Source organism: Cricetulus griseus (genome assembly GCF_003668045.3).
Source record: "Cricetulus griseus strain 17A/GY chromosome 1 unlocalized genomic scaffold, alternate assembly CriGri-PICRH-1.0 chr1_0, whole genome shotgun sequence".
In the NCBI taxonomy this organism is placed as follows: domain Eukaryota; kingdom Metazoa; phylum Chordata; class Mammalia; order Rodentia; family Cricetidae; genus Cricetulus; species Cricetulus griseus.
The window spans coordinates 228,161,072-228,174,255 of record NW_023276806.1 but is presented as its reverse complement, the minus strand read 5'-3'; the positions used below and the strand labels follow the sequence as shown (position 1 = coordinate 228,174,255).

At 39.9% G+C, this 13,184-nt stretch overlaps 1 protein-coding gene across 4 annotated transcripts in view; it reads right to left on the bottom strand.

The window, feature by feature from the left end:
- Positions 1-6,436: 6,436 nt before the first annotated feature.
- The window catches only part of LOC100755006 (zinc finger protein 120), a 44,232-nt gene continuing 37,484 nt past the window's right edge, over positions 6,437-13,184 (bottom strand). For 3 of the 4 annotated variants that reach the window (XR_004771865.1, XM_035451183.1, XM_035451184.1), the window contains 2 exons: positions 7,652-7,844; positions 6,437-7,360 (listed from right to left, as the gene is read on the bottom strand). Coding sequence is in view for 2 of the 4 variants with exons in the window: in XM_035451183.1 (XP_035307074.1) it covers positions 6,935-7,360; positions 7,652-7,825 (600 nt within the window). In the remaining 2 variants the exon portion in view is untranslated. The remainder of the gene's footprint in view (positions 7,361-7,651; positions 7,845-13,184) is intronic. The other variant, XR_004771866.1, reaches the window with a different exon arrangement.

Below are 13,184 nucleotides of genomic sequence, written 5' to 3'. Positions count from 1 at the left end.
ATGGTCCAGGGTCAGTGTTAGTGGGGTCGTCACAGTCTGTCCCATGTCTACCTCTATTACACACACGATAAAAACAATCACCACGACAGAAAGATAAGAAAGCAAAGCGAGCTGTCGACCTCGACAAGGAGAAAACTTATCTCCCGACCTTCTCCGTGGAGGTCCACCAGGTGTCCTTGACGATCTGTGTCAAAGGGCCACAAGTCCGGTCTCGGTGCCTCACTGATTCCCAGCCTTCTGATTCCTTTCAGAATTACTGGTCGACTCCGAATGGCCAAGTTTTGAACAGGCCACAAACAAAGAGTCACAACAGAACAAAAATTCTTACCTCCAAGTGGGTCTAGGACCCCTGGGTGGTCACGCAAATCCTGGACGAGCCCCAAAATGTAAGACCCCCGAAGGGAGACCCTTGCTCAAATCTCGGGAATAGCGCACACCCAGTGAGGCACCAAGACCGGACTTGCTGCAATCACATGAGGAAGTTTATTGAAAAAGGAATTGAATGAGATCTCAAGCCAGCATGCTGGGGTCGAGGCTCAGAGGAGTTCGACCCCGACCCAAACTTGTGACAAGCTTATAAAGGCAAAAACCATAAAGGAGGGGAGGGGGACTAGGGAGGAAATAGAGGAAGTTACAAAGTTTCACATTCACTCATAAAGGCAAAAACCACAAAGGAGGGGGGAGGACTAGGGAGGAAATAGGGGAAGCCCAAGTTACACATTTACTCATCAGTTAAACATGTGGACACACCTGGGGTGTTTGAACTTTTCACAGAGGTCGTTGGGACATCCTGTGGTTATTCCAGGAGCTTTTTTTTTATGAGAGTTCTGGGAGCGGCCACTAGCAGGGGAAGAAGCCCCCAAGGTGACGAGCCCATGTTCTTATAGACAGCTAGTAATTTTTACTCTTCACGAGCCACCTCAGGTGTTTAGGACACAATACAGAAAATAGATTCAATGATGAAAGAAAAAGTTAAATCCAACAAATTCCTAAAAAATGTATCCATGAGACGTGAAACAGCAGAAAGGAGACCAAGCCTAACTGTTTAGGAGCTGAAGTAGCTGAAGAAGCCAGGTCAAGGCACAGATAACATGGTCAGCAAACCCATAGATAATGTGATCAACAAACCCATAGATAACATGGGCAGCAAACCCATAGATAACATGGTCAGTAAACCCATAGATAAGGTGGTCAGCAAACCAATAGATAACATGGTCAGCAAACCCATAGATAACATGGTCAACAAAACATAGTAACATGGTCAGCAAACCCTAGATAAATGGTCAGCAAAACCCAGAGATGACAGGTCAGGAAACCCATAAATAACATGGTCAGCAAACCCATAGAAAACATGGTCAACAAGCCCATAGATAACATGGTCAACAAACCCATAGATAACATGGTCAGCAAACCCATAGAAAACATGGTCAACAAGCCCATAGATAACATGGTCAACAAACCCATAGATAACATGGTCAACAAACCCATAGATAACATGGTCAACAAACCCATAGAAGTGTGATGTTCACCTATTCCCAGCTGATGGGTAGAAAGTTCTGTGAAAACTGAGGAGGTGTTTACAGGTCTACCTTGATTATTTGAATTCTACACTCCACATGAGGACAAGTGTGGAGCAATGAGAACAGTGGAGATGAGAGTTCAGGTCACTCCCTAAGACTATGCTTTTGTGCAGTGTTCTCCACCACGGAACAGACGGGAGCAAGATGTTGTCTACAAAGCCTAAACAGATGATAGAGAGCTATAAGCTAGGGATTGTGGGACTTCTTTGATCACTTCTGTTTATATTCCCATCTTCTCCATTCTATGAAGATGCCACAATGGAACCAAATTCCCATGACCCCAGGATCTCAGGTTCCTAGGGCTGCCCACTTCAACTGGTCTAAAGGATTTGAAAAAAAAATATGAGGGGAATACCTGTGGTCCAGGTGAGCATGCTGGATGGAAATATTGGCTTTAGCAACTTCCTGTACTATAAAAAATGCCTGGGCATCTAAAAGGAGGAAGGAAGGTAGGATAGTATGTGATTTGACAAAAATGACTAGGAAAGCATCAGATATAATATCTGGTGTTTGCACACAACAGACAAATGTCCTGAAATGTGTCTCTAGGTGTTGAGGAAAAAAGAAGAGCCATACATTATTATTAGCCTCATATTATCTGAGGACACATTGAGAGCTTGGGGGTGGAGAAAGAGTCCAGATACTAAAATTAAGCTAATCTCCTAGCTACTGAGGAAAACTAAAATAATTACAATCTTTCTGACAGAAGTAATGGGGGGACCTAAGAGTGAAGGAGGACTAAGTCAAATGTTAGACTGAGGCCTACACAGAAAAAACACTCCAGTTGTCACTTTCCTCCCTGTGGGGAAAAACAAAAATAGTAGTCCACCCCCTTATATCAGGCTGCATCCCCACAGGGTGAAGCTCTACTCCAATACCTTTAAATTTATATAGATGCACATACAGACACCACTACATTTTATCCACATAATCAAGAGACATTTCTTTCTGAGCTTAAACTCAACTGCATAAAGACCCTATGGAACCTGTTGCTCAGGATCTTCTGTTGGAGAGATGTACACCCATCCGCAACGTCTCCCTTGTCCCACTTGGTACATCCTCTTGGGTCCCTTACCACATGGAAATCATGGACTGAACATATTTGTCTTCAATGGTCAGTGATCTTCTCAAGAAATGTGCCTCTAAGATTGCTGGACAGTGTTTCTCTTCTGTCATAATTCATTCAATCATTCTCTTTCTTTTTTAAAAAAATTGAGAAAGGAATCTCTCTTCATAGCACTGTGTCATCTCACTGTAGAAACAAGGCATGCTTAAACACAATGAAAACTGAAATCTGTCTCCTGAAAACATAAACTGAGGGTATGTAAACAAACCCTGGGTAAACAATCATGATTTTCCTTGATGAGGAATCTCTCCATCCTTGAGATGAAGCCTACTTAATCATGGTGGCTGATTTTTCTGATGTGTTTGGGATTCAATTTTCCAGTATACTGAGTATTTTTGCATCAATGTTCATGAGGGAGATTGGTATTCTGTTTCTTAGTTGTATCTTTGGTGGCTTGGGTACCTAAGTAATTTTAGTCTCGTAAAAAGAGTTTGAGTGATCCTTAAGATTTCCATTGTGTCTAACAATTTGTAGTGTATTGGTAAGCTCTTCTTTGAAATTCTGGTATAATTCTGAGACTGAAAGATCATGGGCTGGGTTTTATTTGGTTGGAAGACTTTTGTTGACTGCTCCTATTTTGGTAGTGGTTATAGGACTATTTGAATAGTTTATGTGTCCTGATTTAATTTTGGTAAGTGATATCTATCCAGAAAATCATCTGTATATTTTAAATTTTCCAATTTTGTGGAGTACAGATTTAAAGTGTGAGGGGATGATTCTCTGAGTTTTCCCAGTCTCTTTTGTTATGTCCCCCTTTTCATTTCTGATTTTGTGAATTGACTTTCTGCATTTTGTGTTTTCTTTCTGCATTTATTTAGGTTGCATAAAGGTTTGTCTACCTTGTTGATTTTCTCAAAGAACACCTTTTTGTTTCATTGATTCCTTATATTGTTTTCTTTGTTTCTACTTTTCACATGTACCATCAGGGTTTTTTTTCCAGAAGTATTTAGATTCATTTATGTGCCTCATTTGTCTTCAGCACCTGAGATTTGTCTAGTCTCTTGTCTTTTGTTGTTAAGCTTCCATCTGTAGTTGCTGAACATTTACTCAACTTTTCTATTTCCGGATTCCCTCAGTTTGTGTTTTCCTTATTTTCTCTATATCAGTTTTCAAGTGTAAATTGTTTGAATTTTTTCCTTCATCAGGTGATTTTTTTTCTTACTGGTTTTCCTTACTCTGTTTCCTTACTCTGAGATCTTGTTGATTTCATGCATTCCTTCTTTCCTATCTTTGGGATTTCCTCATATCCTCTTTCAGGTCCTCTATCATTTCCTTGATGTTGTTTGTAAGGTCATTCCCTTAAAATAATAGATAGAATGCATGATTGGGGGTATTAGAATGATGTGATGAAGAAAGAAGGGTAGTGGGGGGGGCAGAGAGGAAGGGCATGCAGGGGGAGACAGCTAAAATTAAATGCCATTTAATTTTCTACCTCAAGACAGTAGAAGCTTCCTAAACTAAATGTATAATATATATATCTCCTCCTTCCAGCAGAGCTTCCTGCCTCTACCATCTCCTTGATCTCTTAATGTCCCTGGGCAGTGATCCTTATGTTTCCATTGTGTCTAACAAGGTAGTGTATTGGTATTGACTCTTCTTTGAAATTCTGGTATAATTCTGAGCTGAAACCATCTGGTCCTGGGTTTTATTTGGTTGGAAGACTTTTGTTGACTGCTCCTATTTTGGTAGTGGTTATAGGACTATTTGAATAGTTTATGTGTTCCTGATTTAATTTTGGTAAGTGATATCTATCCAGAAAATCATTGATATTTTAAATTTTCCAATTTTGTGGAGAACAGATTTTCAAAGTGTGAGGGGATGATTCTCTGAGTTTTCCCAGTCTCTTTTGTTATGTCCCCCTTTTCATTTCTGAAAGCTCTTTCTGCATTTATTTAGGTTGCATAAAGGTGGTCTACCTTGTTGATTTTCTCAAAGAACCAACTTTTTGTTTCATTGATTCCTTATATTGTTTTCTTTGTTTCTACATTTTCACAGTGTAAGGAGCCTTTGGTTTAAGATTTTCATTAGTCAATAAATATGTTTCCTCTAGTGCCTCAGCACTTGAGATTCTGTCTTCAGTCTCTTGTATTTTGTTGTTTAAGCTTCCATCTGTAGTTGCTGAACATTTACTCAACTTTTCTATTTCCGGCATTCCCTCAGTTTGTGTTTTCCTTATTTTCTCTATATCAGTTTTCAAGTCTTCAGTTTGAATTTTTTCCTTCATCAGTTTGATTTTTTTTCTTGGTTTTCCTTACTCTGTTTCCTTACTCTGAGATTTGTTGATTTCATGCAATTTTTTTGGTTTGTTTTTTCTTCTATTGCTTTAAGGGATTTCCTCATATCCTCTTTCAGGTCCTCTATCATTTCCTTGAAGTTAAAATAATAGATAGAATGCATGATTGGGGGTATCATGATGTGATGAAGAAAGAAGGGTAGTCTGTCTCCCAGATTTAATTTTCTACCTCAGACAGTAGAAGCTTCCTAAACTAAATGTATAATATATATATCTCCTCCTTCCAGCAGAGCTTCCTGCCTCTACCTGTCCTGATCTGGGTAATGTCCCTGGGCCTGCAGGACTGACCTTATCTGAAAACTCTCTCTAAACCACATGCCTGATTGATAATTAGCAAGAACCTGCTAGAAAGCTCCTATGGTGCATATGTGACAACTAAGACATGTGCAAGGAGCCTTGTCTAAGAGCATTCTCCTCTCCCTCAGATTGATGGCCATTCTCCCAGGGGAGACAGAGTATCTCAATTGCATATCATATCCTTTTCACCAGATGAAGCTTCCAGTTCCAAAATTTGGTTTCATCTAATTGAGTTGTTGGTCAAAATGGTCCCATGGCAACCCCCATCAACCCAGGCTGTTACCAAGACTATAGGTTGTCTTCCACAAATTGATGGCTAGTCCTCATTGCTGAAGACAAAACTTACACAGCTCACTGGACATGAAGAAGTGCAGCTGGTGCCTGCATAGAACCTTCACCCATAAGTGCTGGCACTTTGGTATAGGAGGGCACTCTGCATGCTACCTAATGGGAACCATAAACACCAAACCTGCTACAAACCATTTGCTATAAAATGCTCTCTTATCTGAATGACATGTTAGTGCAATGGTTGTACAAAGCTTGTGGGAGTAACCAACCAATATATAATTTGACTTATGGCTCACTCCACAAGATGGAACCCATATCTGGCACTAGCTGGGTGACCAAGACATGAGACGAAATAGCCCATGGTGATTCCTGTAGACAAAAGCACACTTCGAGAGTTTTCCGAGTCTCAGGGTAGGGCTGACAACAAGTTTGCTTTTTATGTTTTAAAAGTTTGAATGCTGCTACTATCTTCACTGTATTGGGAAGCCATGAATTATCTACAACCATACTATTTCCATATTAAACCATGATATAAGCATTACGGTTCTTCTTTTTAATTGTGTTTTCTGAAAAATGAACTAGATGCTCATACAATTTTTTAAATTTGCAGGCTAATTGTGGAAAAAGTTCTATAAGTTCTATGCCTCTTCTACCACAGGAGGGCAACACAGGCCTTTTGATTCAAATTCTACTTTCCTGTTTTGACATTTGAAAATATCTTTCTGAGAGGATATCTTCCTTCCACACTGCAGTGAAATTTAAACGATTTGTCTTCTTTGTAAAATATAAATATTTAATACAGTTTCGTGAACGTCTCATGGAAGAAGCAGACCTCAAAATGGCACGTAGCAGTTTGCTTTTACAGTTTCTTTATTGCAATCACAACACAACTACTTAAAACTCATGGCCTAAAAATAACTCAGAGACTGAGGAGAAAGTTCACAAGCAAATCTGATATTCTGTGCATTTTACCTTATGGTTGCAAGGAAAACTCCAGAAAGATTAAAGCTGATTCAGTTTTACATATTTTCTTGATTATGAAAATCTATAACTTTTCCTTTAATGTTATAATTAATATTAAATATTCCAATGCTGAAATAATTTCCCTGAAAAGCAGCTCAAACTCAAAAAATTGCAGCCATGGACATGTGTTGGTAAATACAAAGTGAAACCTTTTAAGCAATACACTCGTTTGAGTACTAGTACTGTGAGCAGTTTGTGCAGTAAGATGAGTATGCAGAATAACTTAAAACACCTTCCCCCTCTGTGAAGGGCTGTGACATTCTCTTTGTTTCTCTTCCCTTTGAAGGTTCCCATGCTCGGTCCCTCCGCAGCCAGCAGAGGGCGAGCTCAGGAATCCAGCGCATTCCGAGGCAGGGGGCAGTGCTTGGGTATGGAGAGGAGCCTCTTTTCCTGGGGGTTGGAGTACTTCCACTTGGAGGGAGACATTTTAAGCTTTTTCCTTTCCCAGAATTCTACTTTCTGGAAGTTGCTGTAGTCCATCAACTGCAAGAACTCCTTGTACCAGGTTTTTGTGCCCTGAGGCATGCTGCTCAAGGGCAGCCAGGGCATCTTGTGATGTCTTTCCTCCTCGTGGTCCTTAAGAAACGTCCCCTCCACCTTCTGCTCTTCCACGAACTCCAGCATGATTTTACGCACAGTGTAGACAAAGCTATGCTCTACTGTCTGGCAAAAATAGGTCCCAGCATCTGATTTGCACGCTCTGAGAAAGAGTAAACCCAGGTCCATCTTCATCACTATGTCATCTGTCTTCACCTGCAAAACAAAAACACAAATAAAAAGCGGCAAGGAAGTATTGTTTAGTCCTGAAAATTTCAACCTGTGTCCCTTCCCATTACTTTATTTTTTTGCCTTTCATGATCACACCATGCAAATACGAAGGTGGACAACTGTATTAATTAAGTTTTTCAACCACATTAGAATATTTTATGTAAAATATTTGAAATATCATGTATGAGTTAAGTTTACAAGCATGCAAAAGCATGAATTTTTCCATTCTTCTAAACATCTACTGAACATCTGTCATAGTTCAAGCAGACTTTTTACCTTTGAGGACAGGTGATGGGGACATCCAGACACTTGGACATCCCAATGTGTCCTTCCAGAGTTCTCTGTGCTGTCATTCCTGGTACTATCACCTTGTTTTCTCTTCAGGTTTATTTTATTTGTTTGTTGTACTGTGTTCACATACACATGGAGAACTTGTGGTCTGGCATACATGTGACAGTCAGACAGCTTCCTGAACATGACACCAGTAGAACAGATTCTGAGATCAACAATTGATAAATGGGACCTTCTGAAACTGAACAGGGTTTCACTATTCTTCGCTATAAAGATTGATTCAGGATGTGCCATAATATCAAATAAAAAAGTAATTGAGCCAAGAACCGCACATCTCGGAGTTGGTCAGGAGCGACAGTGGCTGTCATGTGTACTACATGGTTCCATGCTTCAAATTGGAAAGGGACAGACATGGGCCTTGAATTGGATTGATGCAGAATACATCTAATAACAAAATCAATTTAGTCAAAAATAAAGACCAACAGCCTATTACTTTGTTTTTCTAACCTGTATTTGATCTAAAACTGATTGACTCACAGAAAAATACATCTGAAAAGTAAGATTAAACTTTTCTTTTGCTAAATCATATTCTACTATAATACAATATATGACAGAAATGATCCTTAACTCGAGAGTGAACTCCTTATTGTCTCCTCTGTGGAAGGCCAGCACTACACAGGGAACAAATGTGAGAAAGGAGAGCTTTTGTCTAACATAAGAAGATACTGAAAGTCATCAGGATTAAGAATTCAAATCTGAATGACCAACATATTTAAAACATCCAGGATGGGCAAAATTGCTGAGAGAATAAAATTTCTTGCCATGAAAGACTGATGGTCTTTGTTTGTTTGCTGTGACCCAAGGTAGAAGGAGAGAAACAACTCTCAGTAATTGTCCTCTGACCATAACATACATGACCTCACTCACACATACACATCATACACCATGCAATGTGTGCATGCGCGCGCGAGCACACACACACACACACACACACACAAGATGGTGATGGTAATTGTTGTGGGATATTTGTACGCTGTGAGAGAATATATTACTGTGATTAGTTTAATAAAGAGAGGAATGGCTAATAGCTAGTCAGGACTTCCAGGCAGAGAAAAAGGAAGTAGGAGATGAATTTGGTGCAGGAGAGATGACAAGGTGACATGGAGTGAGTCGCCAGCCAGACACAGAGGAAGCAGCATGAGCAGTATAGAGAGATGAGGTAAAGAGCCATGTGACAGAATGTAGATTAAAATAAGTGGGTTATTTTAAGTTATAGGAGCTAGCAGGACAAGCCTAGGTTAAGCCAAATTTTCATAATTAATAAGAATCCTTTCATGATTAATGAGAAGTCTCTGCATTGTTATTTGTAAACTGTCAGCACAAAGAAAATCCAACTACAAATAATGATGGTGACAAATAGTTTTATAACTTCCAACATATAAAGAGGAAACATGAGAAATCAATATTAGAACTGATTCCTATCTAGAACATGCAAATAAGCCAAGTCTACATAAAGACAAGTCTTGAGAAAATTCACAGAAATAAATGAGCAAGTCAAAGGAGAAACTCAAGTGTTTTCTAAATGCTCAAGTTCACATTTAATATTACTTGTGACTTTAAAAATGAACACTTTGAACTTGGCATGGAAGATTCCTTTAATCAGGAGGCAGCTACAAGAGATCTCTGAGTTTGAGGCCAACCTGGTCTACAGAATATGTTCCAGGACAGCCAGGGCTACACAGAGACTACCTGTCTCAAAAAACCTTAAACCAAAGGAAACAAAAAGAAAGAATTGCACACGTTAAACACACCACATTATGTCAGAAGAGAGACAAATATTAGAGAAACAGATCATTTCAAGTGTTGGTGAGGTTGTGGAATCAGGAGCCCTCACTGCTCTGGAATGAATATGGTGCAGGAGTTCCGAGAGCAAACAGGCAATAGTCACATAAATGAACAATCTGACAGACTGCCATGCAGAAGCTCACACTTGGGTCTACTGGGGTTATTTGCAGAAGTGACTGTTATTAAATAAATAGAATTTACAGTGGCTATGCACTTGTAGAATGTTAACTCTCCACCAGAATGAAAGAGAGATACTTCATATCAAGGATACTGTGAAAACGATGGTGCAGTTTTAAAATAAATAAGAATAAGACACATACGACAATACTTTTATTTGTACAGATCACTCAGGCCCACAATATTATATAGATGTTTATTATGCAAATACAATAACTACCCAGAGAAAAGAATATAAGAGTAGAGGAAAGCTAAGAGGAAGAGGGTGAACGTTTACCAAAGGGAAACGCTCATTGTCAGGAACTGTACAACTGTCCTAGAAGTGCAGTTAACCCTGGGATTGCTAATGGTCACAGAAACAAGGGACATACAAGCAATTCTAGGATTCAAATTGCCTTTAAATACTTAAAAATTATCCCCCAGGAACACTCCTCCAGTGTTGGTGGTAGTGCCAACTTATACATCCAATTTCGAAATCACTATGGCAGCTTCTCAGTAGATTGGGAATCAGTCTACCTCAAGACCCAGGATTACCACTCCTCAGCATCTACCCAAAGGATGCTCAATCATACCACAAAGACATGTGTCCAACTATGTTCCTAGCAGCACTATTATTAATAGCCAGAACATGGAAACATCCAAAATGTCACTCAACCAAAACACTGATAAAAATAATGTGGTGTATTTACACAGCGGAGTACTACTCAGCAGGACAAAAAAAAAAAAATGACTACTTGAAATTTGCAGGCAAATGGATGGAACTAGGAAAAACCCATCCTGAGTGAGGTAACCCAGACCCAGAAAGACAAATAGTTTGTACTCACTCATAAGTGTATATTAAATGCAAAGCAAAAGATAACCAGTCCACACACCAGAGAAGCTAGGTAACAAAGAGAACCCTAAGAGAAACATACATGGATTCACCCAGGGAAATAGACAAGATCTCTTGAGAAAATCGGGAGCCGGGGGGAGGGTGTAGGGGAGGAAGAAGAGGAGATGGGAGGATAACAGGAGAGAATGGAATGGAAAAGATGGGGGAAGGTCAGAGAGGGAGAGCAAGGAAGGAGATATCTTGATTGAGGGAGTCATCATGGGGCTAGTTTGAAACCTGGCACTAGTGAAATTCCCAAGAATCCACAAAATGACCCCAGCTAAAACCCTAAGCATCAGTGGAGAGGGTGCCTGGACTGGCCTTCCCCTGTAATCAGACTGATGACTACCTGTATTATCATTGTAGAATCTTCATCCAGTAAATGTTAGAGATCCACAACTAAGCACTGGGCTGAGCTCCCAGAGTCCAGTTGAAGAGATGGAGGAGCAATAACATGAGAAAAGGTGCCAAGACCAGTTTGGTGTTAAAGTTTTCCCAGTGCGGGTGCAGGTGAAATGCACAAGAGTTAATCAACAGAAGCAATTACCCGGCTGACCTGAGCTAGTGGAAGCTCACTGACTCTGGACTGACAGAGGGGGAACCTGCATAGGACGAAACCAGGCCCTCTGAATGTGGTGACAGTTGTGTGACTTGGGAAGACTGTGAGTGCCACTGGCAGGGGGACCAGGCTTTATCCCTACTGCTTGAACGGGATTTTTGGAGCCAGGAATTCCCTGTTCCTGGGAAGGCTCACTCCTCATCTCTAATGTCTGACTTAAAACAAATCTGTGTCGTACTCTCTTGATGTTTTATTGTGCTTATTGGGGTTGTAACTGATATCTGTGGGATTGTTTTCATGCTGTTTTCCCCAGTAGGCTCCATGTTTTTCATTTGCTTCTGTAGCTATCTGAACACCTGGTACAGCACATGCTGTATGTGAGTGAGTGACAGAGCAAGATGGTGATCTGGTAGGTAAGACTGGCCGATCTGGAGGGGGTGAATAGCGATGCCCCATGCGCGCTGCCACTACTTTTGCCTGAAGCACAGGAAAGGGATGGTAAAGAGAGACCGATCTGACCTCGTGGGCCAGGAAGGAAAAAATCCCTGGAGATGTGCTTTTGTACTTACTTATCGTCTCAAGGTGGAGAAACACAGTCCAAATAACTAAAAATCCTAGCATTCCAAAGCTCAGACTCTACTCCCATTTCATTCTTTCTATTTTATACAGGTGAAAAATATGAATTTTTATGATGGGGTTCTGGATGTTATTTTAATGGATTCTTTTGAAGATTTAGAAAACACAACGACATCCCTACAGAACGTAGTGAACAATTGTGGACTGGACTCTTCCTTCAAAAAAAACAATAAGTGGTATTTACTTTCCTTACCATTCAAGTTTGATGGAAAACAATCAGAGATGGACAAATGATTTAAAAAATTACATGGAGTTCAGAAGTGGTGACTAGGAACTAATTCATGATAACCTTCCTTCTTCCTTTTATATTTCTCAAATAACGGAATTAAGGGTATGGGATCCCAAGTGCTGAGATCTCATTTGTTTGAGATTTTACCACTTTATTCTACTGGATCAATATCGAGTAGTTCAGTGTGACCTTGAACGAACAGAGATCCATCTACTGCTTAATCCTGACTACTGGGATTAAAGGCCTCTACCACCACTATGTAGCTCTATGGCTAGCTAGTATGTTTGCTGGATTTAAAGGTGTATATAAACACTGCCTGACCACTATATGTGTGGCTCGCTTTCCATCTTAAACACTCGAGGCAAGCTTTACTAAATCATAAGTAATATATCACCACAATGTAGCCCCTTCCAGTTTGCCCAGGAGATCTTATCCATTTACCCTTTCTAGGGGGTGATTCCTCTGTGTCCCCCTTAAGGTCCTCCCTGTTACCTAGTTTCTCTGGGGCTGTGGATTGTAGACTGGCTATGTTTTGCTTTATATCTAATATCTACTTATGAGTGAGTACATACCATGATTGTCTTTATGGGTCTGTATTACCTAACCAAGGATGATTTTTTTTCTAGTTGCATCCATTGGATGCAAATTTAATAATGTCATTAAATATTTTTAACTCGGAGTAATACTCTATTATGGAAATATACTACATTTTCTTTATCCATTCTTTGCTTTTAGTTTGTTTCCAGGTTCTCGTTATCACAAATAATGCAACTTTGGACATAGTTGAGCATGTATCCTTATGGCATGATTGAGCATCTTTTGGGTATACCCAAAAATGATATTGATGGGTCTTGAGGTAGATTGATTCCCAATTTTCTAAGAAGCTGCCATATTGATTCCAAGGTGGCTGTATATGTTTGCATTCCAACCAGCAGTGGAGGAGTGTTCCTTTTTCTCCACATCCTCTCCAGCATAGATTGTCATTGGTATTTTTGATTTTAACCATTTTGACAGGTGTGAGGTGGTATCTCAGAGTTGTTTTGAGTTGCATTTCTCTGATGGCCAATGATTTTGAGCACTTTCTTAAGTGTCTTTCAGCCATTTCAGATTCTTCTGTTGAGAATTCTCTATTTAGTTCTGCACCCCACTTTTTAATTTCATTGTTTGGTGTTTTAGTGGCTAGCTTCTTGAACTCCTTATA